This window comes from Notamacropus eugenii, chromosome 2 (assembly GCF_028372415.1).
Source record: "Notamacropus eugenii isolate mMacEug1 chromosome 2, mMacEug1.pri_v2, whole genome shotgun sequence".
Taxonomy (NCBI): Eukaryota; Metazoa; Chordata; class Mammalia; order Diprotodontia; family Macropodidae; genus Notamacropus; species Notamacropus eugenii.
Window position 1 is genome coordinate 277,432,180 of NC_092873.1, and position 25,394 is coordinate 277,457,573.

At 37.0% G+C, this 25,394-nt stretch overlaps 1 protein-coding gene across 2 annotated transcripts in view; it reads left to right on the top strand.

Moving 5' to 3' along the window:
* Positions 1–24,722, top strand: part of SLC30A7 (solute carrier family 30 member 7) — an 82,848-nt gene extending 58,126 nt beyond the window's left edge. For both annotated transcript variants that reach the window (XM_072644148.1, XM_072644147.1), the window contains exons 9-11: positions 8,199–8,289; positions 16,238–16,387; positions 23,926–24,722. In XM_072644148.1, coding sequence (XP_072500249.1) covers positions 8,199–8,289; positions 16,238–16,387; positions 23,926–23,973 — 289 coding nt within the window. In that variant the 3' untranslated portion in view covers positions 23,974–24,722. The remainder of the gene's footprint in view (positions 1–8,198; positions 8,290–16,237; positions 16,388–23,925) is intronic.
* The last annotated feature ends 672 nt before the right edge of the window (positions 24,723–25,394 follow it).

Genomic DNA, 25,394 nt, shown 5'->3' on the forward strand with positions numbered 1-25,394 from the left:
TCGTACATGCATTTGGTATGCATGCCTTTTTTATCTTTATCCAAATTATTAAATTGTTTAAACTACAACAGAACCAAAGACAGGTCCCTGAATCATGGTTGACTCTGATCCATTCATCAGCACCTCAGTTAAGCTCATTTATCCAGTCATGTTTCTACTCAGTGGTATTGTTGGCCAGCTTCTTTTTAAAATTTTGTCCACAGAGATGTTTCGAGACACTTTGTCAACTATCTTGCTGAAATTGAAATATACTTTCCTTAATATATGCACAACATATGATGTGTTACTAGACTTAATGTGAATTCAGCTTTTTGTTTCTCTTCTGTTCATTCTGATAAAGAATTTGGTAAATATTTTTAGATTCTTTTTATTCAGGAATATTTGAAAACTGGTTCATTTTTCCTTCATCTGACAGCCATGTTACCTGAGAAATTTTAGTATGAAAATGATTAACATTTTCAGTTTTCATTTACCAGCTTGAAGCAGAGAAAGATGATCAGTTTTCTTTGTAGATTTTTTTGCAAAACCCTTAAGTCACACATTCTTGTTGGAAAACTTTCTAGCCACATACATTTTCTTGTAACTATACTATACTTGTGGTTAACTATACTTCCAGAAAATAGTTCATTCGTGCATTAGCACCAATTGTGTGAACGCAATTAGTATGTTATGACTTGCTATTGTTGAGCTTATATTCAGTCACTAAATGAAACCTCTTTATGTAGAGACATTTAAAAGAGTTTTAGGTTTTTAAAAATACCCCATGAATCAATATTTGTGTATTTGCTTTTATTCAAGTATCTTTGTGCATTAGTAATTGAAATTAGCTGTTAGAGCTTAATCACTCAAGCTCGTCCACTCCTAATTCCCTAGGTGCCAGGCCTAGAGGCCTGTGGGCTACCCGAGTCTTACCTTACCTCTATCGGAGGTCTTCGGCTGGCCAAACCGGATACTCGTATGAGAGAAGAGACCTATCAGAGTCGAACAAGGGTTAGGCTTTATTCAGGGTTCTGGTTACAAGTGCAGGGGAATTCTTCCTTAGGAGGGAGCGAAGAATCTCCCAAGGAGGCAAAGATCTTACAATAAGAGATTGGAAGCAGAAGTGTAAGTGGGGAGAGAGGGGGAGGGGAGAGCTAAGAGAGGGAAAAGCAGAGCCTTCTGTCCCTGTCCGCTCCGCGCCCCTCCCGCCTGAGAGCGCTTTCAGGCTTTCCTGATCCTAATTAAGCTCTCCAGCCGCATAGTTTGCATCTGAATACCGTGCCTGTTAGGTAACAATGGGTGTGCCCAGATCCGGGACAGCCTCGAGAGCGGGGATGCTCCTCCCATCACGTATCTCACGGGAAGAGGCGGAAATACACGAGATAGCTCGGTCTCCTCCTCGATTCCCTGTTGTTATTATGGGGGGCCTCGTGAGAACTCTAAGATTTAGAAGTTCCCACCTTTACCCGCCCGAGACTGTCCACATGGAATTGAGCTTCCATTCCCAGCACCTAGGCATGAATTCAGAAGTTTGTCATTGCTGCTCAGGAACTGTAAGGTGGCATGAAATCTTGTCAATATTCCTCACCTTTCTTCTCCATCCTTGTCTTGGGATTAATTTTACCAGTTTTCTTTTCCAAAGTTTTTTGAGTTTTTATTTGTGTCTTTATTTCTTAATGTTTCTTAATTCCTCTTGGCAAAAGTATATCTTTCCTTGGTCCAGTTTACAATACTTTCTAGCTTAACTTGAAGCCAGCGTTCTTTATGGTTGGTGAAGGAAAAGACCCACATAAGCTCATTGACTTCTCTCAGTCCTGCTTCATGTCATAGTTGAATGGCTCAGTTGGGAAAATTATCATCTGCTGAAATAGAATCTGTCTCTTGTGTTTGTTAATTAATAAGATTATATACTTAACCAAATAGATAAAGTCAAATAAAAAGAGGTATATGGTACCTGTTCCAGTCTGAATACTTTCTCCAGTCTCATATTTCTCAGGTCTAGAGAAGTGAATCTTGCCATTTCTGTTCATTCATGCCAAACATTGACTAAGTACTTTTGGTATGCTACTGACATTTTTAGGGGTTTTTTTCTTTTGGAAGGGGGAGGAGTTGATTTGGACCTATGGTTTCATTGGTGTAAAGAAATTCCTGTGAGGAAACTGTCCATCAAGAATTTGCTTTGTATCTAATTGCTTTGTATCTAATAGTATAGAGAGTTGCCTGGATCATTAAGCATGTAAGTGAATTTCTCATGGCATCACAATCAATAATGTATCAGAAGCAGATCTTGAACCTGACCTTTTCAATCTACTGTGTGCTGTGGTAGAGGGCATCTAGAGGGCACAGTGGATAGAGTTCTGGGCCTCAAGTCAGGAAGACTAATCTTCCGGAGTTAAAATCCAGGTACTAGCTCTGTGAACCTGGAGAAGGCACTGGCAAACCACCCCCAGTATTTTTACTGAGAAAACCCCAAATGGGGTCATGAAGAGTTGGATATGACTGAAAAATGACTGAACAGTCTGACTGCCTCTCCACATTTCTATAGTATTTTGAAATCTCTAAAGTTCATAAAGCAATTCCGAGCAATTTCGAGGCAGGTAGTACAAGTAAGTTTTATCCTTATTTTACATTTAAAGAAATTGAGGTGCAGAAAAATTGAGTATTTTTCCCAAGAACACACAGGTCATCTCTATATCCTTAAGCCTAGCAGCAGTTTTGTCCACTGTATCATGATTTTCCCAGCAGGAAACCCTCCATAGTTTTAGTCATATAATCTAAGATAATCAGTTTCATTTGCTTTAGGCTACATTTTTGAGATTCTTCTGTTTTTCTTCCTTCTAGTACTCTTTTTCTGCTATTTTTTCTTCTTCTTCAGAACGACACAAACTCAGTCAGCCATTTAAAATGCAAAACTACTTTAGCAGTTGGAGGAAATCTCAGGGCAAAGAGTACACAGGGTTAGGTCAGTGACAGGTATACTGTTTTGTCTGGCACAGTTCATATTTATTGACTCCAAGATTAACTAAATCACTCTTTGAATAGTCTTTGTGTTATCCATACCTTGTTTGTTGACTCTCAGCACTTCTTTATCTTTCTCTTCTTCCAGTTCTAGTCTCTTTCCCTTTTCTCCACCTCCAACACTTTTTGAGATCCTCTCCCCATGTTCACTAGCTTTGAAAATCCTTTTTCGTTTCTTTCCAATGACAGCTTCCATGATCTCAGTCCTGCTGTTTTATCTAATTTGTCTAAGACAGATACTCCGTCTTCATATCTGTTTTTTCCAAACGTCTTCTTCGTACCTCCCCTCTTTTTTCATTTCCTGTCCCTGCCATAGCTTATCTAGATATCATGGAGATCATATAATCATATTTCCAGGCTTCACTGATTTCTTATTACAAATATAATGATACTTTGTATTTTGTCTGGGGTCAAGAAGGTGTTGAAAAGGAAATAAAACTTCATTGGTTCCTGAATCCTTTCTTTCTCCATCCTCCTTGACTGGAAAGGGAGTACTGGATTAAAGTTTTTTGGGTTTTTCCCTGCTTTGTACTTTTGTGCTCCTTCATTAGCATGAATAATAAAAATTTGACTGTGTGTACTAGAGTATTAAACCATAAGACAGGGTGTGTTACTGTCTAAATATAACTCTGTTGCCTATGCTTGAAAGAAGAATAAGATCTTTTGGGGTCTACTTTTGTTACTAGATCTTTACCTTGAATTTTAGACATTTATTTGGTTGAAGCTGTAGCTTTGAAATACTCAGAGGTTTTTCTGAGAATGGGCTGCTCTTATCACCTGGCTTTCTTTCCATTAAGATTTGGATTGTTGAACTGGACCATTGGTTACTTTATTAATCAGGCAAGTTTTTGGTTTAGAATAAATACCATATCTGGATTCTTATCTGTAGTTGAAATGATATCATCTTTCAATGACAGACTTACCAAAATCACTAAATAATTTGAAATTGACTGAAAATAAATTTGAATAAATTCCTAGGAGCCATTGTTTCTTCCCATTTCTACTTAGTAAGTTTATGAAAGCTGGCTATTAGTGATTCACATCATTTAACAAACAGTGGCCTTTCCAATATAAAATCTCCCTTACCTGTAAAAAGGCAAACTAGGAAAACTTTTTCAAACTACATTTCAAATCAGGAACCAGCAAAACTATTTTGCATACTGTATGGCATAGTGGAAAGAGTGTTAATGTTGAGTCAGAGCACCTGAGTTCCAATTCTGATTCTTCCATTGACCAGATGTATAGTCTGGGTAAGTCGTTTAACTTTTCTGGACCTCAGTATCTTTATGTAATAACAAGGAGTATGTACTAGATTATGTCACTCTGATGTCTTTTCGAGCATTCATTCTATGATTATGCTAGTTAAAAAATAGAAAAGTAAGTTATTGCAGTAAGACCTGATAACAGATTCCAAAAAACATATTAGCTCATGCTTGGTAAATCTCCAAGTATATATTGCTCCAGAAGTGCTTGTTGTCTGACAAGAACTACTGAGAAATTTGGAAAGCAGTTTAGCAGAAATTAGGCTTAGACCAGCATCTTAAACCATATAACACAACAAACTCCTGATGAATCTGGGACCAGAATATACAAATTCCATCTTAATAAAATGAAGGAAGGGAAAGTAGTTCCTTTCACAACCACAGCTAGGGGGACAATTCCTGTCAAATGAAAGTATGGTACAGTGGAAAGGGTAGTAGATCATCTAGGGTCTGAGAAACTTGTTTCAGATCTCATATCTATTTACTGCCCATGTGATCTTGTACAAATCACTTAATCTCTATGAACTTCAGCTTCTTTACCTGAAAAATGACAGGGTTGGATTACATGGCCTCTAAGGACTTTCTAGCACTATATCTGTAATCTGTGGCTTATAGGATATCATAAAAAGCAAAATAAACAACTCTCATTTGATAAGAAATAAAAAATTTTGCATTTACAAAATCAGTTATGTTTGAATAATAAAAGAAACTATTGAATGGAAGAAAAAATAGTTGTTTGATCCTAAGCAAATCACTTAACCTCTCAGAACTTTACTTTATTTGTATTATTGTATAATAGTACCCACTTTGCAAAGTTGTTATGAGGATCAAGAAAGATACATTTATAGATATAAATATATTTTATATAGATACGTTTTTTTCTATATAGATCAATATAGTTCTTTGTAAGCCAAATGTTAACTATTATTATTAATATAGCACTGTGAATAGTTTGATATCCAGGTTTATCTATAGCTAATAGATTGATGGATATATTGAAAGAATATATTGACATAGCTAAGACCAAAAGATATTTCTCAATGAATAAGTGGTTTAAATTAGAGATTTATCCAAAGGGAATAGATAGTGATGTCAATAGCTTTTGAAGAATGAACTCATTCTGTTTTACTGGGAATTTATTCACCTTATGAAATTCCTTTTTTTTTTAATCAGCAAAAAGCTTTTATTTTTACTTTTAAAACCGGGGTAGTTGACCAGAGAAGAGAACCACTAATAGTTTCCAAATGTTTATTGTTTAGACTTGGATTAGACTGTAAACCTTTGCAAACATCAGGAATTTGCAAAGCTTGCCATTTTTCATAGATCTTTTCATTATGGCTAGATGAAACCATGAAAATGCTGTTTTATGATTCTCATATTATCTCTATGTGTCTTCAAAAACAGGGACTTAATTTTAAAAGCAAAACCCCCCAATTTTTAAACATTTAAAAATTTTTGAAATGGCCATTTCAGTTACTATAGAAGTAGAAAAAGGTTCTGAACTGGTTTGCACTACATGATTTATCAAATACATCCCTGGTTCCCCCACAGTCTTATGACCTAGTTGCAGATTCTATTCCATATTGCACAGTTGAAATTCTTACTAATTTGCAAAGCTGCAGCCAAAGAAATAATATGATGCATCCTTGTGCTTCAGCAAGGTGGTTGCTATTCTTGGCTATAAATATATTGTAGTAATATGTCTGAATATGATTGAATGATCACTTCTAACTCTTAAGAAAATTTCCGCAGATAAATCATATGAATTATTTACCAATGTTGAGACTGAGTCTCAACTAGTCTCCACTAGGACTAGTGGTTATTCGTTGAAAATTGGAATTTTATAACAAATTTTAAAACAGAGTAAAAGGAGATATAATTTCTTATTTTAAAATATTTCATTTTGAACTTATATCATCAATAAATACAAAATGGAAGTCTTCCTATAAGAAACTGTGTACTTCCCTTATGTATAGTTGGTTTATGGTAAATGTTATATAAACATGAATACATATATCTGTATGTGCGTTTCTACACATATACAAGGTAAGTAACAAAGCTGCTATATTTACTTGGCTCTTTACTTGTATCTTTTTCCCCTGCGTATTTTAAGGAAATATTTTATTGATGTCTTTTGTTGGTATCACTACCTATTTACTAACCTACCATTTACATCCTCCCCTTTGCACTGAGGGTAGCAAACATGAAGTTCTTCAACCTAGGAAATTCCATTTGCTGTAATTGAAAATAATTCACAAGAAGGATTTAGGTAAATTTATGGAAGATAGAATCATGATCTATTTGCTGGTGTCATGGAGAGCAGCAGCACTCAGTATTTCCTGTCTCTTGCTTATAACTTAACCATTAGAGCTATAAAATTTGTCTAGAGTTTGTAGAGAAGGAGGAGAGTAGGGTCTATGACAGAACTTTGGGGAACACCCCAAGTTAGGGGGTGTGATGGATGTTGAACCAGCAAAGGTGGATGAGAAGTAGCTGTCAGATAGTTAAAGAACCAAGAGAGAGTTGTGTCATCAAAAAGAAGACAGGAAAGAGTTCTAGGAGGAGAGGATGGTCAACACTGCCAAATGTAGCAGATAGACTGAGAAGGATGAAGACTGGAAAAAGAGTACCAGATATGGCAAATGAGATCAATTTTTTTTAAGTTTTCAGAGAGTAGTTTTAGTTGAGGAATAAGATTGCATACCTCTTGTCAGTCTTTGCTGTTTCTTTGAGAAGGTGTTATTATCTCGTTCATCTCTTCTGAGTTCAGAGAAAATCAAGTAGAAATAGTCTTGGAAAGGTCACTATTGTCCTATTACTGTTTTATCTTTAATGTTCTGTGGACACTGTACAGTTAGACAAAATGACTGCTTTTTGTACTTGAACATAAATCTTATATAAGCTTTGAAAGTATCTTTGGAACAACTCCAGTAGCTGACAGGATGATGGGGATATCTGTTTTATTAATTTTATCATCATCATCATTTCATTATATTTCTGGAAGACATGCATATTCCTGTCTGTAGGCCTTTGCTCAAACTATTTTAACTGAACTGACATGCACGTCTTTCCCCTTTCTCACTGTCCATATCCTTTAAGACCCAGTTTTAACCCAAGAAAAAGACTTTTTTTTTTTTTTACTAACCCAAGCCACATTAAGACAACTATTTCCTGAATTCTTATGGTATCTATCTAGGTCAGACCTTGCCTTGGGATAGTGGTGTCCATCTTCATTAGTTGGGCCTTGGGGTCTCAGCAGGCTTAAGACAATAGACAGGTTCTGTAGGTTTTTTCTTTTCCTTTTTGGACTCTACTTCAAGGGAGTTTAAGCCATACCAGCTTAAAAGCATTAGAAGTGAATTTGGCACTTACTTTCCTTTCACTCGTTTTGACCCTTTGTCACACTGTTACTTAACTGTTTTATGTAAAAATGACTTGTTTACTATGCTAGTCTTTTTTTTAAAAAATATTTTAGTGGATAGGATAGCTCTTACTTATTTAGGTTTCTAGTATATTGTTGTATATATGGGCACTTATTAAATATTAAGAACCAACTGCCATGGTGTGTCTCCGTAGCATTGTTCATTTTTTAATTTTTTAATTGAAAATCTGCTTCATTACAGATGCATTAAATCATAGTCCTAAAAATAAATTTGTTTGATTCTAATGTATTATTAATTTTTCACAAACTTGAGAATTGAATATATTTTACATTCTTAAAGCAACATTGGTCTGGATTTGTTCTCTAGTTGTTTAGAATGTACCTTAGAGAATACTTTCCTGGTTACTTGAAGAAGTTTGAAACAGTGAATATTGGACATTTGTTCATTGTAATAAAAAAAACTGCATATGTGTATGTATAGTTGTTTTTCATTATAGGAAATGATAATGTATTTTGACAGTGTTGTTGTAGCTAATTTATCATCTTTTTTCCTTTAGTGTTATTCCTCTGTTAAGAGAATCCGTTGGAATATTGATGCAACGAACACCACCATCACTGGAAAGTTCTCTGCCTCAGTGCTATCAGAGGGTAAGTTGTAAAACTTCCACACCTCGGAGTTCTATGAAGATCCAAACTCCTGAGGTTTGTAGTATGTTTGTTTTTTAAGTATTGAATTTTTGGTCAGCATGTACTTGGATATAGTGTTTTTTTAAGTTCCAGGATTGAATCATGACTGATGGCCATTAAACTCAGAACAGATTAAAAATTTAAAAATAAAAAGAAAATTTTGTGAAATATACTGGAACTGGAACTCTGAGCTTATTTCTTATTTTGTTAGAATAATGGAACATTTTAAAAAAATCTTAAAGCTGAGTATTGCATAATAGATTAATAATACAAATGTCTTAAGGGTAGAGATTGTCTTTTCAGCTGCTAGCCCACTGTCTTACCTAATAAATATTTGCTTATTTGAACTGTTTGTTGAATTGTGGATGTTGTCCTCAAATTTATGTAAAGATCCTTCTTAAGAAGGATGTATGACCCTGGCAAGTCATGTAATCGTACTTACCTCCCATCTTCATCTGTAAAGTGAACTAGAGAAGGAAATGGCAAGCTACTATAGTATCTTTGGCAAAAAAAACCCCAAAGAGTTAGACATGACTAAAACGACTGAGCAATCATCCACTCAAAATGTGGAATCTGAAAAATGTTGACATTAATTCTAAAAGGAATGGACCTTTAATTCATGAATAGCAAGAAAACATTAGGATTCTGCTTTTCCCCAGAGGCAAAGTCAAACTTTATTTTGCCTGTAACACTTTTCAGGATCACAGGATCATAGGATCATAGATTTAGAGTTTAGAGTACACTTGTACTTTAGATTACTTGGTTTGTACTTTATCATCTTGTTTAATCCCTTCATTGTACATATGAAACAACTGAGGTACAGAGAAGCTAAATAACTTGTCCAGGTTTGCACAGGTAGTACATGGCAGAGTTGGGTTTTGAACTCAGATCCCTAGAATCAAAATCTACAAATCTTCACTGTACCACACACTTGACTCATGTAAGGTCTGAGCCAACTCTGCCTTACAGAAAATGGAAAATGAATGATCATAAAGTGAATATCTTTTAAGCAGCATTTGAAGAAGAAAATGAGATATTGCATACTCTTAAAATTTGAAAAATTTAGAAAACTTGCATTTCATATAAAACTGAAAAAATGCTACTGAAGAATTGAGATATACAAAAATCTCAACAGGTTGAAATTGTGGGCTGAAGCTAATAAGATCAAATTTAACTGGGATATATGTGAGGTCTTAAACTTGGTTTCATAAATTTAGAGCTATAATAGTAGAGGATGCGGGATGTGTTGACAGTAAGCAATTTATGTGGAAAAAACCCAGGAGCTTCAGCAAATTGCAATCTTAGTATCAGTCAGCACTGTGATGTGACTATCAAAAAAGTGATTGTGATTTTAGGTTATGTTGATTGGACCATACTTATTTAGAACTAGGAGGGATTTAAGAAATTCTTTAATCCTACATCCTCAGTTTAAAACTGAAGTAACAGGCCTAAATATGTCAAGTGATAATATACTGATATAGCTGATAAGTAGTAGATATGGGTTTCCCATCCAGATGGCTTGATTTCAAGTCCACTGATTTATTACTCTACTCTGCTGTATTACTCTACTGTTGTTTTTATCTTTTTTATTTTTTTTATTTTATTTTTTATTAATTTATTTAACTTTTAACATTCATTTTCACAAAATTTTGGGTTCCACATTTTCTCCCCTTTTGTCCCCTCCCCCCACCCCAAAACACCAAGCGTTCTAATTGCCCCTGTCTGCCAATCTGCCCTCCCTCCCTCCCCACCCCTTCCCTTTGGAAGGCAAGCAATTCAATATAGGCCAGATCTGTGTAGTTTTGCAAATGACTTCCACAATAGTAGTGTTGTGTAAGAACTAATTATATTTCCCTCCATCCTATCCTGTCCCCCATTACTTCTGTTCTCTCTTTTGATCCTGTCCCTCCCCATGAGTGTTGACCTCAAATTGCTCCCTCCTCCCACTGCCCTCCCTTCCATCCTCCCCCCCACCCTGCTTATCCCCTTATCCCCCACTTTCCTGTATTGTAAGATAGGTTTTCATACCAAAATGACTGTGCATTTTATTCCTTCCTTTAGTGGAATGTGATGAGAGTAAACTTCATGTTTTTCTCTTACCTCCCCTCTTTTTCCCTTCACTAAAAAGTCTTTTGCTTGCCTCTTTTATGAGAGATAATTTGACCCATTCCATTTCTCCCTTTCTCCTCCCAATATATTTCTCTCTTACTGCTTGATTTCATTTTTTTTTTTTTAAGATATGATCCCCATCCTCTTCAATTCACTCTGTGCACTCTGTCTCTATGTGTGTGTGCGTGTGCGTGTGCATGTGTGTGTGTGTTATCCCACCCTGTACCCAGATGCTGAATAGTTTCAAGAGTTACAAATATTGTCTTTCCATGTAGGAATGTAAACAGTTCAACTTTTGTAAAGTCCCTTATGACTTCTCTTTGCTATTTACTTTTTCATGCTTCTCTTCATTCTTGTGTTTGAAAGTCAAATTTTCTTTTCAGCTCTGGTCTTTTCATCAAGAATGCTTGAAAATCCTCTATTTCATTGAAAGACCAATTTTTCCCCTGAAGTATTATATTCAGTTTTGCTGGGTAGGTGATTCTTGGTTTTAGTCCTAGTTCCTTTGACTTCTGGAATGTTGTATTCCACGCCCTTCGATCCCTTAATGTGGAAGCTGCTACATCTTGTGTTATCCTGATTGTATTTCCACAATACTTGAATTGTTTCTTTCTAGCTGCTTGCAATATTTTCTCCTTGACCTGGGAACTCTGGAATTTGGCCACAATGTTCCTAGGAGTTTCTCTTTTTGGATCTCTTACAAGCAGTGATCTGTGGATTCCTTGAATACTTATTTTGCCCTCTGGTTCTAGAATCTCAGGGCAGTTTTCCTTGATAATTTCATGAAAGATGATGTCTAGGCTCTTTTTTTGATCATGGCTTTCAGGTAGGCCCATAATTTTTAAATTGTCTCTCCTGGATGTATTCTCCAGGTCAGTTGTTTTTCCAATGAGATATTTCACATTATCTTCCATTTTTTCATTCTTTTGGTTTTGTTTTGTGATTTCTTGGTTTCTCATAAAGTCGTTATCCTCCATCTGTTCCATTCTAATTTTGAAATAATTATTTTCTTCAGTGAGCTTTTGAATCTCCTTTTCCATTTGGCTAATAATGCTTTTGAAAGCATTCTCCTCCTCCTTGGCTTCTTGAACCTCCTTTGCCAATTGAGTTAGCCTATTTTTCAGGGTGTTATTTTCTTCTGCATTTTTCTGGGTCTCCTTTAGCAGGGTGCTGATTTGTTGTTCATACTTTGCTTGCAAGTCTTTTATTACTCTTCCCAGTTTTTCCTCCACCTCTCTATCATGATTTTGAAAATTGTTTGGGCTCTTTAAGACCTTTTCCCAGAACCGATCCCATTGAGTGGGCTGGGATGTAGAAGCACTGACTTCCGTGTCTTCCCCTGATGGTGAGCACCGCTGTTCCTCATCAGAAGGGAGGGGAGGAGAAACCTGCTCACCAAGAAAGTAACCCTCAATAGTCTTGGTTTTTTTCCCTTTTCTGGGCATTTTCCCAGCCAGTGACTTGGGCTCTGAATATTCTCCTCACACCCACCTCGCCTCCGGATCCTCCCAGCCCGCGCTTGGGGTCTGAGAATCAAATGCTGCTTCCCAGCCTTAGTGCTTTGGGCGGGGGCAGGGCTGCTATTCAATGTGAGATTAAGTTCTGGTGCTCAGGTCGGGGCAGGGCTGCCTCATGGGCTCAGTTCCCTCAGGGGGTTTATGCAGAGACCTTCAACAATGGATCCAGGCTCCTGCCTGCTTGGGGAGCCCCGGTCTGCTCTCGCCTCTGCTGTTGCCTTCTGAGGGGGCCTGAGTTATGGGGGCACCCCACTCCCCTCTCAACCCGCCAAAGAGACCCTCTCACCGACCCCTGTCACCTGTGGGTGGAGGGACCTGCGCGGCTGCTGGAGATCTCGTCCCTGAAGCCCGCTTGGATCTGCTTCTCTCGGTGCCGCAGCCACGGCAGGGCTGTACTCAGCTCCCAGTCCCGGCGCCCAGTCCGCGGCGCGAAGGACCTTTGCGAGAGGTTTGCAGGTCTCTCTGGAACAGAAATCTCCCTCGCTCCAACGTTCTGTGGCCTCTGGGTGCAGAATTCGCCGTGAGTTACTTATTTGTAGATGTTCTATGGGTTGTGGGTTCGGAGCTATGTGTATGTGTGTCTTTCTACTCCGCCATCTTGGCTCCGCCCCCTGTTGTTTTTATCTTAAACACAATATTATTGCTGTATATTGGCATAGGGTTGTACATGCCCAGTCTAAACTCCAGGAGTAAACTTGGATCCTGTCAAGTTTTATTGTACTTGTTTGTCAGTGCCTTCGTTCATCTTCTTGTTACTCTTACCTGGTCCTTGCTGGTTTACTCTTTTCGATATTCTCTGAATTCTACTGAATCTCTCTTTCAATGATTAATTGTATCTATACTGTTAGTTCTGGGGAAAATATGTTCAAAATAATGAGGATGTACATTTATAAATGATAAAGCTAAAGCTAGCAAAGTTATTATTTCTAAATACTGTTGTGGGGTCTACTCAGCGCAGCAGCAGCCCTTCTTTCTCCACGGTGGTCAGCTACGACCCCCTGACTCTCCAGCAACCATGTCAAAGGGACCCACACTTGGCATTGATCTTGGCACTACTTACTCCTGTGTGGGAGTCTTCCAACATGGGAAAGTGGAGATCATTGCTAATGACCAAGGAAACAGGACCACCCCCAGCTATGTCACCTTCACCAACACAGAACGTTTAGTCGATGATGCTGCAAGGAATCAGGTTGCAGTGAACCCTTCCAACACAGTTTTTGATGCCAGACATCTGATTGGTCGCAGATTTGATGATGCAGTTGTACAGTCAGACATGAAGCACTGGCCTTTTACAGTGGTGAATGACACAGGCAGGCCTAAGATCCAAATGGAGTACAAAGGGTAGACCAAAAGTTTCTGTCCAGAAGAAGTATCTTCTATGGTCTTGACCAAGATGAAAGAAATTGCTGAAGCTTACCTTGGGAAGACTGTCACAAATTTCATAGTCACAGTACCAACCTATTTCAATGATTCCCAATGTCAGGCCACTGAAGATGCTGGAACCATCACTGGTCACAGTGTGCTCCACATCATCAGCAATCCAACTGCTGCTGCTATTGCTTTTGGCTTAGACAAAAAGGTTGGTGCCCAGAGAACGTGTTGATCTTTGACCTTAGAGGTGGTACTTTTGATGTCTCCATTCTTACCATTGAAGAAGGCATCTTTGAGGACAAGTCCATGGCTGTGGACACCCACTTGTGTGGGGAGGACTTTAACAACCATATGGTCAACCATTTCATTGCCGAGTTCAAGCGAAAGCACAAGAAGGACATCAGTGACAACGAGAGGGCTGTTTGCCATCTTTTCACCGCTTGTGAATGTGCAAAGCACACCCTCTCTTGTAGTACCCAGGCCAGTGTTGAGATTGGCTCTCTGTATGAAGGTATTGACTTCTGTACATCCATCACTCGAGCCTGTTTCGAAGAGCTGAATGCTGGTCTCTTCCATGGCGCCCTGGACCCTGTGGAAAAGGCCTTAAGAGATGCGAAACTAAATAAATCACAGATTCATGACATCGTCCTGGTGGGTGGTTCCACTTGAATTCCCCAAATCCAGAAGCTTCTGCAAGACTTCTTCAATGGCAAGGAGCTCAACAAGAGTGTCAGTCCTGATGAGGCTGTTGCTTATGGTGCAGCTGTCCAGGCTGCCATTTTGTCTGGAGATAAATCTGAGAATGTGCAGGACTTGTTGCTGTTGGATGTGACTCCTCTTTCCCTTGGAATTGAAACTGCTGGTGGAGTTATGACTGTTCTGATCAAACGTAATACCACCATCTCCACCAAGCAGACAGACCTTTACCACCTATTCGGACAACCAACCTGGTGTACTTATTCAGGTTTATGAAGGTGAAAGGGCAGTGACAAAGGATAACAAGCTGCTTGGCAGATTTGAGCTCACAGGAATGTTCCTCAGATTGAAGTAACATTTGACATTGATGCTAATGGCATTCTCAAAGTTTCTGCTATAGATAAGAGCACAGGCAAGGAGAACAAGATCACCATCACCAATGATAAAGGATATCTGAGCAAGGAAGACATTGAGCATATGGTCCAGGAGGCTGAGAAATGCAAGGCTGAGGATAAGAAGCAGAGAGACAAGGTGTCTTCCAAGAATTCTCTTGAATGTTATGCTTTCAACATGAAGGCTACCATGGAGGATGAAAAACTGCAAGGCAAAATGGGTGATGAAGACAAACAGAAGATCCTTGACAAACGTAATGAAATAATCAACTGGCTGGATAAGAACCAGACTGCTGAGAAGGAAGAATTTGAGCATCAGCAGAAAGAATTGGAGAAGGTCTGCAACCCCATCATTACCAAGCTGTACCAGAGTGCAAGGGGCCATGCCAGGAGGCATGCCTGGATTCGTAGGGGGTGGAACAGCCCCATCTGGAGGTGCTTCTTCTGGACCCACCATTGAAGAGGTGGAATAACTAACAGAAGAAAGAGCATTCCAGACAGCTTTTCAAAAATTGAAGGACTCAAAATTTGTAGCCAAGGCAGTAGCTATTTAAAACTAACATTTAAGCTACAGTGTATATCTGGGCGTTCTGAATACTTGAATTCAGAGGGAGAGAAGTGAACATTGCACTTTATCAGTACTATAAACAATTGTTGAAATGCAGTTGTTGTCCTGGAGAATATAAACTATTTAAAATCAGCACCATAAAAATAAATTAATAAATAAATAGATGCTATTGAGGCCCATGCTTCTTGGGCCTAAGTCCACAGCTCTTCAGCTCCACCCTACCTTCACCCTTATTTCTCTGGATCCATTTTCTTACCCCCTTAATTACCGTAACAACATTGATATATATTTTCTGAAAAATAATGTAAATACATTATATTTGAGATGATGAAGTAAGGTGGTGAGTGGAGTATGTAGCTGTCTGCTTCCAGAGAGAGAAGGCAACTAACCTAGTAGTCATAGTTTTAGCCAACACTCTTATATCTTACTTCTCTAAGATTATATTATCATTCAGTCTCCTTGGGCTTTAGTTTTCTCATCTGTAAAGTGAGAATTATAGTACTTGTCCTGCTTATCTAAGGTACGTGGTGAAGATTAAATGAAACAGTATATTTGAAGGTGCTTCGTGGGAACAGAAACAACTATTTAATTATATTTTCTTGACCCAAATTTAAAGTTCCAATGAGCTGGTTAGCCATACACATACAGAGCCATACAGACTGTAAAAAATTTATTATACATATATAAGTTAAAATCACTTTGAACAAATTTTTATTTTGAGCATAGCATTGTTTAGGTGCTATGAATCTAAAAATTTTCTGCCCTTGAGGATTACTAAAATGCTTAGTAAGATTTACTTCCTAATATATTGAGTTGGTCAGGATAATATATATCATTTCTCATTATCATGATGCTGTAGAGGAGGGAAGTCTCCAATCAAGTTGGTTTTAGGGGAAAACCAGTTTGAGAATAAACAATTTCTGTAGATCATATGAGTAACCTGAGTACTCAGGAGTTGTCATAATTAATATTTAATGTAGCTTCTGCATCATGTCTTTGTCTTGTTCTTCTTATAAAGCATTTAGGAGTGTTTTCCATGTTTTGTCCAGAGAAATATAGATATTAACATTGAGTAAATTTTAATAAATTCATATGATAGTACTTTTGTGAAAATATGACTTGATATGACATGTGATACCTATTCCATTTACATTTCATTTTAGAAATATTCCTAGGGGGCAGGGCTTTATTCTTCTGATAAAGTCTAGCAGTTCCTGCATAGCTGATAATGATTGTATCTACACTTTATATTCTAGGTTCTGCAGTTGCAAGGAGTTTACCATTTACAAGAGCAGCATTTTTGGACTCTTTGCTCTGATGTTTATGTTGGGACCCTGAAATTAGTAGTAGCACCTGATGCTGATTCAAGGTGGATTTTAAGCCAAACTCACAATATTTTTACTCAGGTATGGCTGTTCTTTATTATTGGTAGAGTCTTGAAATTATTTTTATTTGTTACATATATCAGCTGAACATCATGTATTTTCCTGATACAACTGCTGATTGTGGGGGACTCTTTGTAGTATATACTTTGTAGAAAGTTTTGTTTAATTCTTAGATTTGCAGTACTCAAGGAAATTATATTATGAAAATATATTCACCAAGTCCAGGTTTAGTTTTGTTACCATAAACATTATAAAAACATGTTTTGACAGGAAGACAAATGGGCTACTTTTTAAATGGATCAGTGTGAGGCAGCATAGTGTATTGAGTAGAATGCTGAATTTGGATTGGGTTTAGATCCTCTTCCTGATACTTGGTAGGCTCATGGCATTAGGCCAGTTCTTTAAGTTCTCTGTCTAAAGTTTATTAATATGTTAAATGGTGGTAGCCTCATTAACTTGTCATCTTTTACTTTTTAACCCTCTCTCACCTTACATTATCCAAACTGTTACCAAGTCCTATGGATTCTTCCTTTGCAACATCTCTGTCATTCTGATATAGGCCCTCATCCCTTCATACGTGGATCATTGCAGTAGTCTTCTGGTTAGTCTCTCCCCACAAGTTTCTCTACATTTCAGTCCATCTTCCATGTATCTACCAAAGTCATCTTCTTAATACACAGATCTGACCATGTCACCCTTTCTTTCCTCCAACTTATGAAACTCCATATTACCTTTAAAAGCAAATATAAAATCTTATATGTGACTTTTAAAATCCTTCACTACCTGGCCCCTTCCTACATTTGCATTCTTCTTACATTTTCCTCCCTTACAGATGCTATATAGGGGAAGGAGAAGGTGTGGAGGAAAGGGAATAAGCATTTATGTGGTGCCTACTATACGCTGCACATTTTATATATATTATTTTTTTGACTGTCATCCAGTGATACTGGCCTCCTTGCTGTACCTCCAGCAAAACACTCTATTTCCTCATTCCATGCTTTTTCACTTACTGTGAAATTCTCTGCTTGTGAATTCTATGCTAGAATTCTCTCTTTTTTCACCCCTGTCTTTTGGCTTTGCTGGCTTTCTTTAAATACCAGCTAAAATCCCACCTTCTGGAAGGTTTTTCCTGGTTCTTAATACCAATATATACCCTTTGAAATTAGTTGTTTTCATGTTGTGGCTCCTCCATTAGAATGTCAGGTCTAGGGGCAGCTAAGTGGCATGGTGGATAGAGCAATGGGCCTGGAGTCAGGAGGATCAGAGTTCAAATCTTGCTTTAGATACTTACTTACGAGCTGTGTGACCCGGGGCAAGTCAATTAACCTCAATTGCCTTGCAAGAAAGAAAAGGGAGAGAGAGAGAATGAATCTCAGCTCCTTAAGAACAAGTGTTATCTTTGCCCTTCTTTGTTTTCCCAGCACTTAGCAAAATGTCTGACACATAATAAGCATGTACTGAAAGCTTGTTAACTGTTAACTGGCTAATAAATTATCTTCACTATCCAGGACAATGGAGCCATCACAGTTGGGACTCTTATATCACAGTCCTTTATATGATTATTGGTAGAAATGGCAGTAAAGAGAACAAAGTCAGGAAAATCACGTAGATTACAACAAGTGCACATAGAGGAGACCTGTGCTGAGGTTGACAATTTGGGGGGCATTTAGTTACCTGAAGGAGAGGAAGATACCAAAAGCATGGAAAACCCTTACACCTTATTAACACTTAATAAAATTGAATGAGAGAACTTCAGTAGCTACCAACCTATATGCTTATTTTCCTATTTATATGAAAGTTTTATGATCATTATCAACATAACACATGCCTAGTCATTTTTGATGAGGGCATTAGTAGGGTACATGAAGATTTTCACAAGCAGTCTTCCACAGTAGACTTAATCTTTACCACACAATTGAATGAAAGATATAGAGACAGTAAGATCCCAATGTGCATTTGTTGTTTGTTCATTTTAAAAAAAAGCGCTTGAAGTTGCTGGGATATCTGGTCAGTCAGTAAGCTGATTAGTCATTTTCTCTAGACTCCTTGAACCCTGTTACCCTATGCCCAAAGGAGAACCATTCCCTGCTCCCTCCCCACCCCCACCTCTAATACACATAAACACACACATGTATGCAGAGATTAATCCACAGGAAAAGGGAGAGAACCCTACTAAGGTAAAATCCTTCTTGATACTGGAGAGTTTTATTCATTCACGCACTCTGTCAGTGCCCTTTCTCTGTCAATTCCATGCATCTCTGATAGAGACACAAAGTAAATTTGTGGCATTATGCCTGGAGCCCACCTACCATCACACACACCAGAGCCTTTGCTAGCGTACCACACCTTCTCCCTATCTGCAGTCCCATAATAACTGGCAGAAAGTGAGTGCCCAGCCATGTGAAGAAGAAAGGGTGAGGTTAAAAATATTCTGTCTTTCATCTGAGGACCTGACTCTAGCTACAGAACTACAGGAGTCTTGTTGAAACACTCTCTTTGCCCTCTCCCAGCCACCAAAAATGTACAAACATTGATTCAATCCAGCAAGAAAAATGAAAGGAGAACCAAAGAACTACTGAGAACAGGGATCACTATATGTGATTGTACTAGACTTCAAGGAAAGAGGACTGAAACTCAGTTGGGGCTAGCCTGTCTTCCCAAAAGTTACTTCAGACAGGGATCCAGGCTGGTGAACTTTTTATCTTTCAGTTCTTTAGAAGGCTGCGGCAGCTTTGCAGTTTAATATTTAGTGTAATGTCTACCGACAAAAAGTAGATACTTGGAAAACAAGTAACAAGAGAATATTAAAAGTGAAAGATAATGAACCAAAGATTACACGAGGACCAGTTACCTTTAATAAAAACCCAAAGCATCAATAGATCAAGCTGTAGAAAGGATCCTAAAAACCAGAAAGAAGGATGATGAGTACTAAATCCTCAAAGAGATTACAAAACTCTCTTAACATATATTATAAGATAAAGGAGTGTGAATCCGTTCATGAAGAAATAGAGAATCCTGTGGAACAACAAAGAAACAAAAGAATGGTTCAAAAAAGAAATAAAATTTCTTCTTAGAAGAAATTGGTAATCAACATAGTTCACAATATTGAGCTCTAACTGCAGATTTTTTAAAAAGCAATTAGCAGAATAAGAAAAGAAAAATGAATCCACCATGGAAAGTCTCTAAAGAAATGAGAGAGATTACAGATTCAGAATACACATTCACAGATATTAATGTGAAGGAAAATCTGGAACTAGAGAAACAAAAGGAAAGCAACATTAAAAGAACATATGAACTTTATAGGAGCTAAAACAGTTTGTCTTTGAACACAAGGTGCACAAATGCCAATTAAAGATCATAGGTCTCAGAATAATATAATAAATCAAAACACTCTGTGCTTTTGCCCCAAACTTCTGAATACAGAAAAAGCAAGCCCTAATTAAGAAAATCCACAGATCGCTTCCACGAAATAAAACAAAAAACTTTTTAGATTTTGCAGTGGCTAAATATAAGAGTTTTAGTGATAAACAACAAATCGACTACATGTCCAGAAGAAAAACTTTCAAATATAAAGGAAAGGAAATTAAAATTATACAGTATTATTCTGCATTGAGGAGAGTCTACTCACAAGAGTGGATGGAATATTATATCCTGGAAAGCAAAGGTGCTCCACCTTCAATCAGGAACAATATACCCTGTGCTCCAGAAACTAATTGTTAACAAGAAGATGAATCTTTAACAAAAGAGAAGCATTTGTGGTGTTTATGCCCTAGAAACTGAAGGGAAGTAAATTGGTACAATTGTCAAGTAAAGAATAAGCAATGAAGTTAATTACTCTACTTTTAGAGGTTATTTTCTAAAAGGAGAAAGACCAATTTATGGTGTAAAAAAGTAAATTTTATTGTTAAGGGGAAAAATACACATGTATAAAGATATAAGTGGAACTTGAAACCTGGAGAAGTAAATGTGGAGGAAAAATGAGAATTATTAGTAGTATTTATGATTTGCACAGCAGAAACAATTAGCAGAATGGAAAAGCTTGACTATATTATGGAGAATCTCACTGAAGAAGCCAAAGCGAAGACAGCTGATTAGGACTGCAAGTTTACAGGACTGAAAGACAGTCTGGAAGAAGAAGAGCAGAAGGCAGTAACATAGTGCAAGAAGTAATACAAGCAAAAACTGCTCAGAACTTATGAATTCAGAAAATGCCAATTGAAATAATTCATGATTACCTTTGGAAAAAACCCAAGGCTTCAAACTTGATATGTAGGGATTAAATTGAACAATTCTATTGAGGGGAAAAAATACATTCTGCAAGTGGCCAGGAGAAAGACTTTCCAGTACAAAGGAAAGGTAAATTTGAATAACCTGAGACCAGAAAATGCAGGAAGGGATAGAATAGTGTATTTCCAAGAGCAGTGGAGGTCAGAGTGCAGCCCAGGGTTTCTTCCTCTGCATTTCTGAGCTTAACCTGAAACGGAAAAAAAAGGGGGGGAGGGGGGGAGTGTTCAGTACTAAAGAGGTGATCAAAACATTCTTAGAAAAAAATCCCAGGAGATCATTTATATCTTGTACCCCCAACAACAACATTGTGGGAGTGATGAGCTCAGTAGCCAAAGACAGTGATAGCAGAGAGACTAAAGGATGTTTTCTCAATACGCACAAGGAGACAGGGGTGAGGGTGGAAATCTGCATATATAATACCAGTAAGCATTCCCCAATAGATAAGTACTTAAAGGATATGAGCAACAGTTCTCAAAAGAAAAATTGCAAGTATATACAACTACATGGAAAAGTGCTCTAAATCACTAGTAATAAGAGAAATGGAGGTGTCACCTCATTCCCTACAAATGGGCAAAGAGGGTAAAGTATCAAATAGTCCATGTCAGAGGGTTTGTGGAATGATAGGCACACTGATACATTGTGGATGGAGCTGTGACATAGTACACCTGCTTTGGAAAGCAGTTTAAACTTGGATAAATTAAATGATGAAAATGTCCATAATCCTTGAACCAGAGACTTCATTACTGGGCTTATACCCCAGTATAAGAAGCAAGTCCTTGCATACACCAAAATGTTTATAGCAGCACTTTTTTGTGATAACAAGAAATTGCAAATAATGTAGATGACCATCAGCTGGGGAATAGCTTAAAAAAACTGACATGAGTGTAATGAAATATTATAGTGCTGTAAGAAATTATGAATGTGATGAATAGAGAAACTTGGAGTGATCTGCATGTACTGATGCAGAATGAAGGAAGGAGAGCCAAGGAAACAGTATACTTATTGACTGTAGAAGTGTAAATGGAAAGAGCAATTACACACATACACAGAAGTCAAAAATGAATGTAATAAAATTATAAAGGTCAGTCATGACTCAAATGAAGAAATATGAGAGGACACCACCAAACTGTGAGGTCCACAAATGTTATACATTGCATGTCTTTTTGGAACTTTTAATTTATCAATATATTATACTGATTTTTTCCCTTTTTTTCTTTTGTGTTTATAAATGCTATTTGCTATAGGTATTAGCTTTCTGGGAAGGAGAGGCCTACTGGGGAAAACTGTAATGATTAAAAACATCAATAAAAACTTATTACTGAAGAAACAGAGTGGAGGAGAACAGAAGCCTAGCTCTCTTAATTTTAAATGTGAATGGACTATAAACAGTCCGATTAAAGGACAGTGACAAAATGGATAAGAAAACGAAACCTCACAATCTGTTTTTTATGAGGAACCTCTCTAAAACAGCAAAGACACACTGAATCAAAATGAGAAACCAAAGCAGAACTTATTCAGCATCAGGTGAATTTAAGAAGCACTAGTTGTAATCATTCTACATGTCAAAAATAAAAATGCATTATATCATTAAATAAGGAATTTACATTATACTTCAAGAAAATATAGACAATGAATCAATGTTAATAATATAAAAATGTACACCAAGTGACATAGTATATGAATTTATAAAGGTAAAACACTATGACCCTGTGGTATTGCTAGAATCGTAAAAATATTCACTTCCCCGTTAGTCCCCCAGAGAAAGGATTGTAAGGGAATTCTCAGATGCCAAATAGACTTTATGTCTACCAAAACCTCTCCTGATGGAGACTCTGAATTCTATAACAGTTCAGTGAAGTTCTTGCTTGTGAAATGACTATCATCATTTTAAAAAGCCTATGCTTTTAAATGGGGCATCTCTTAAAATCTCTCATTGCAGGGCTTTGTAGGTATTATATAGGAATGCTGAGAATTTACGTGGGTTTATTTTATATCCTTCTACTTTGCTAAAATTATTGTTTGAGCTAGCTTTTTAGGTTGAATCTCTAGGATTTTCCAAATATATCATCATGTTATATGCAAAAAGAAATAGTTTTATTGCCTCATTCATTCTGATTCCTTAAATTTTTTTCTTCTATTATTGCTATTGTTAGTGTTTCTAATACAGTATTAAATAGTATTAGTGATAATGGGCAACCTTGTTTCATTCCTGATCTTATTGTGAAGGCTTTTAAGGTTAATCCTATTACAGTTACTGGGGGCCAGGGGAACTTTATGGTGACATTCAAAGAATGCACGATATTTGTCTTTTGTTATACATATAATACATACACATATATGTAATATATAGCATTATACATGTATTATAAATATATGTATTGTATATCTTAAATACATTGTTATATATACATGTTATATATGTACATATACATATGTGTATTATAAATAATACATATGTATATTAATATGTATATATATATGTAGGTATAAGTTATACATATCCAGGTTAATATTCCTCTTAGAAGATAAGGTTAAAAAAGAGGTTAGGGCTAGATAAATAGATCTAAGGATCATCTGCAAAGACATGGGAGCTGTTCCACTCAGATTATTTATGGGATCCTAGAGGTGAAAGGAACCTCAGAGGTCATCTGGTCCAAGTCTGTGAGTGAACAAGAATCTTCTCTACGATATATTTAATAGTTCTTACCCGTCCCTTACACTGTAGAGCTCGTAGACTGGACAGTAAGTCCCCACCTACCTTGCACAGAGTGAATGTAATAACTAAATAGGAATTGTTTCTCTTTTACCCAGGAATCTTAGGTGTCTTCCTCTCCCAGTTTGATTTTTTTTTTTTAAAGGGCTGTCCTTTGAGTAACTTAAAGAAGCCTCTTCATTGAATGAGTGTATCTCACTGAGAGTGAGAATGTGATAGGACATTAGCCTGAAAGGGCCAGGGTCTCATGGTGCATCCTGGGCCATCTCTAGTCAACCTGATGAATATCAAGTCATTGGACCCAGATGGCTCAGGAGGAGAAAGTGAGGCTGGTGACCTGCACAGCCCTCCCTCACTTGAAACAAAGTCAAGTGCAAGTCATGTCATCATTTCTCTGACGTCATGGTCTTCTTTGGAAATGAAGGACAAACACAACAACAACAACAACCCATCCCTTAGAACCTATGCACAAATAGGATTTTACTTACTGCTTTGTAAATTATATGACATTGTTGTCATGTTCTGTTTTTCAATGATTTTCTCTTTTACATTTTTTCAGGCTGGAGTAAGACAACTTTATGTACAGATTGACTTTGCTGCCATGTAATGAATCATCAGAAATTGTGCTCTTTGGACCAAAGTTTTCTGGTACTGTACAATCTAAAACATTGTGTCCTAGTCTTTTATAAAATAGAGCCATCACCACTACAACAACCCAAGATGAAGAAGACCAAATAGTCACGTCTTTTAAGGTCTAGTGGAGGAGTTCTCTTCTAAGGAGCCAAAATTCACAGGATTTGTCCTGGACTTTTGGTCTTGTTTTTTGTGCCCTCTCTTTCCAAACTATTTTCTTTTAAGGGTTTCTTTTTCTTTCTTTTCTACTATCATATCTTTATTTCAGTAAAAATTCAGATTGTGGGCCTGTGATCATTGGTAATGTCTTCTCTGCCTGAAGCTACTAAAACCACAGCTCATTCCCCACAAACCAGTGTTATTAGAAAAGGAAAAAAAGTTTAAAAAAGGAAATCTGTTTTGTATGTAATGTCACATTATTGACATTCTTCAATATAATCATATGTTTGTAAAATTGTTTGTACTTTGCAAACTTAATGAACCAAACCATATTGGGTTTTCAAAGTGCCTTTGCTTCAGAAAATATATTTGCCAGCACAGAAATGTAATGTCAGGGGGTTTTATTTTTTTTATGAGCATACTGTAACTTGTACAAAATAAGACTTGCTACTGATGTATACTAAATTTATTTTTGTGTACTTCAAGCATAGTTTTAAATGTATAAAAAGTCCCTTTTATTATTTTATCTTGTGAAAATAAAAAGGTCTTACTTTTTTAAAAAAATCATTATCACATAAATTACTCTTTTGCATTGTTTTCAAAGGTTTGCAAATACATCTGTTGTACAAATGGCTATTTTGGTTTAATTAAACATCTGCTAGTCTCCAAATGATTTTAGTAAAAACTGCTCTCTTATATGGGAAGCAGTCCTAAATTCTTCATTGCCATTTTTTTATGGAGTTTGTAAATAAATTAAGGGAAAGAATACTTACTGGCTCCTAGGGAAAAAAAAAAGATGATTTCTGTTTTTCTTTTCAGTTTTTGAATGCTTTGTTTTCCTGTGCAAAACTATTGCATAAGTAAAATTGCTTTCAGGAACCCCCTGAAGCTTGAATATCAGATTCGGTTGAACAGTTACCAGTTTCCTAAATGAAAGTGAGGAGATCTAAGACTAAACACCCATGGGAGGTGAGTTTAGTACTCGATATAACACAGGCATCTTAAGCAGAGGTGGACAAAGCACTCTTAGGAATCAAATCTGAGAGGATGAGGATTATACTTTCGAAGGAATACTGAAATGGATAACTCTTTTTCTACTTATAAAATAAGTTCTCATTTCATGTTAAAAATTGAAATAGCCAAGAAATCCTAAAGAAAGAAAATGAATGCTTCAGAATATTAGTGAATGTCAAGTTCTTAATTTTCCATTGGAAGTGAAAAAAAAATGTTTTCTGT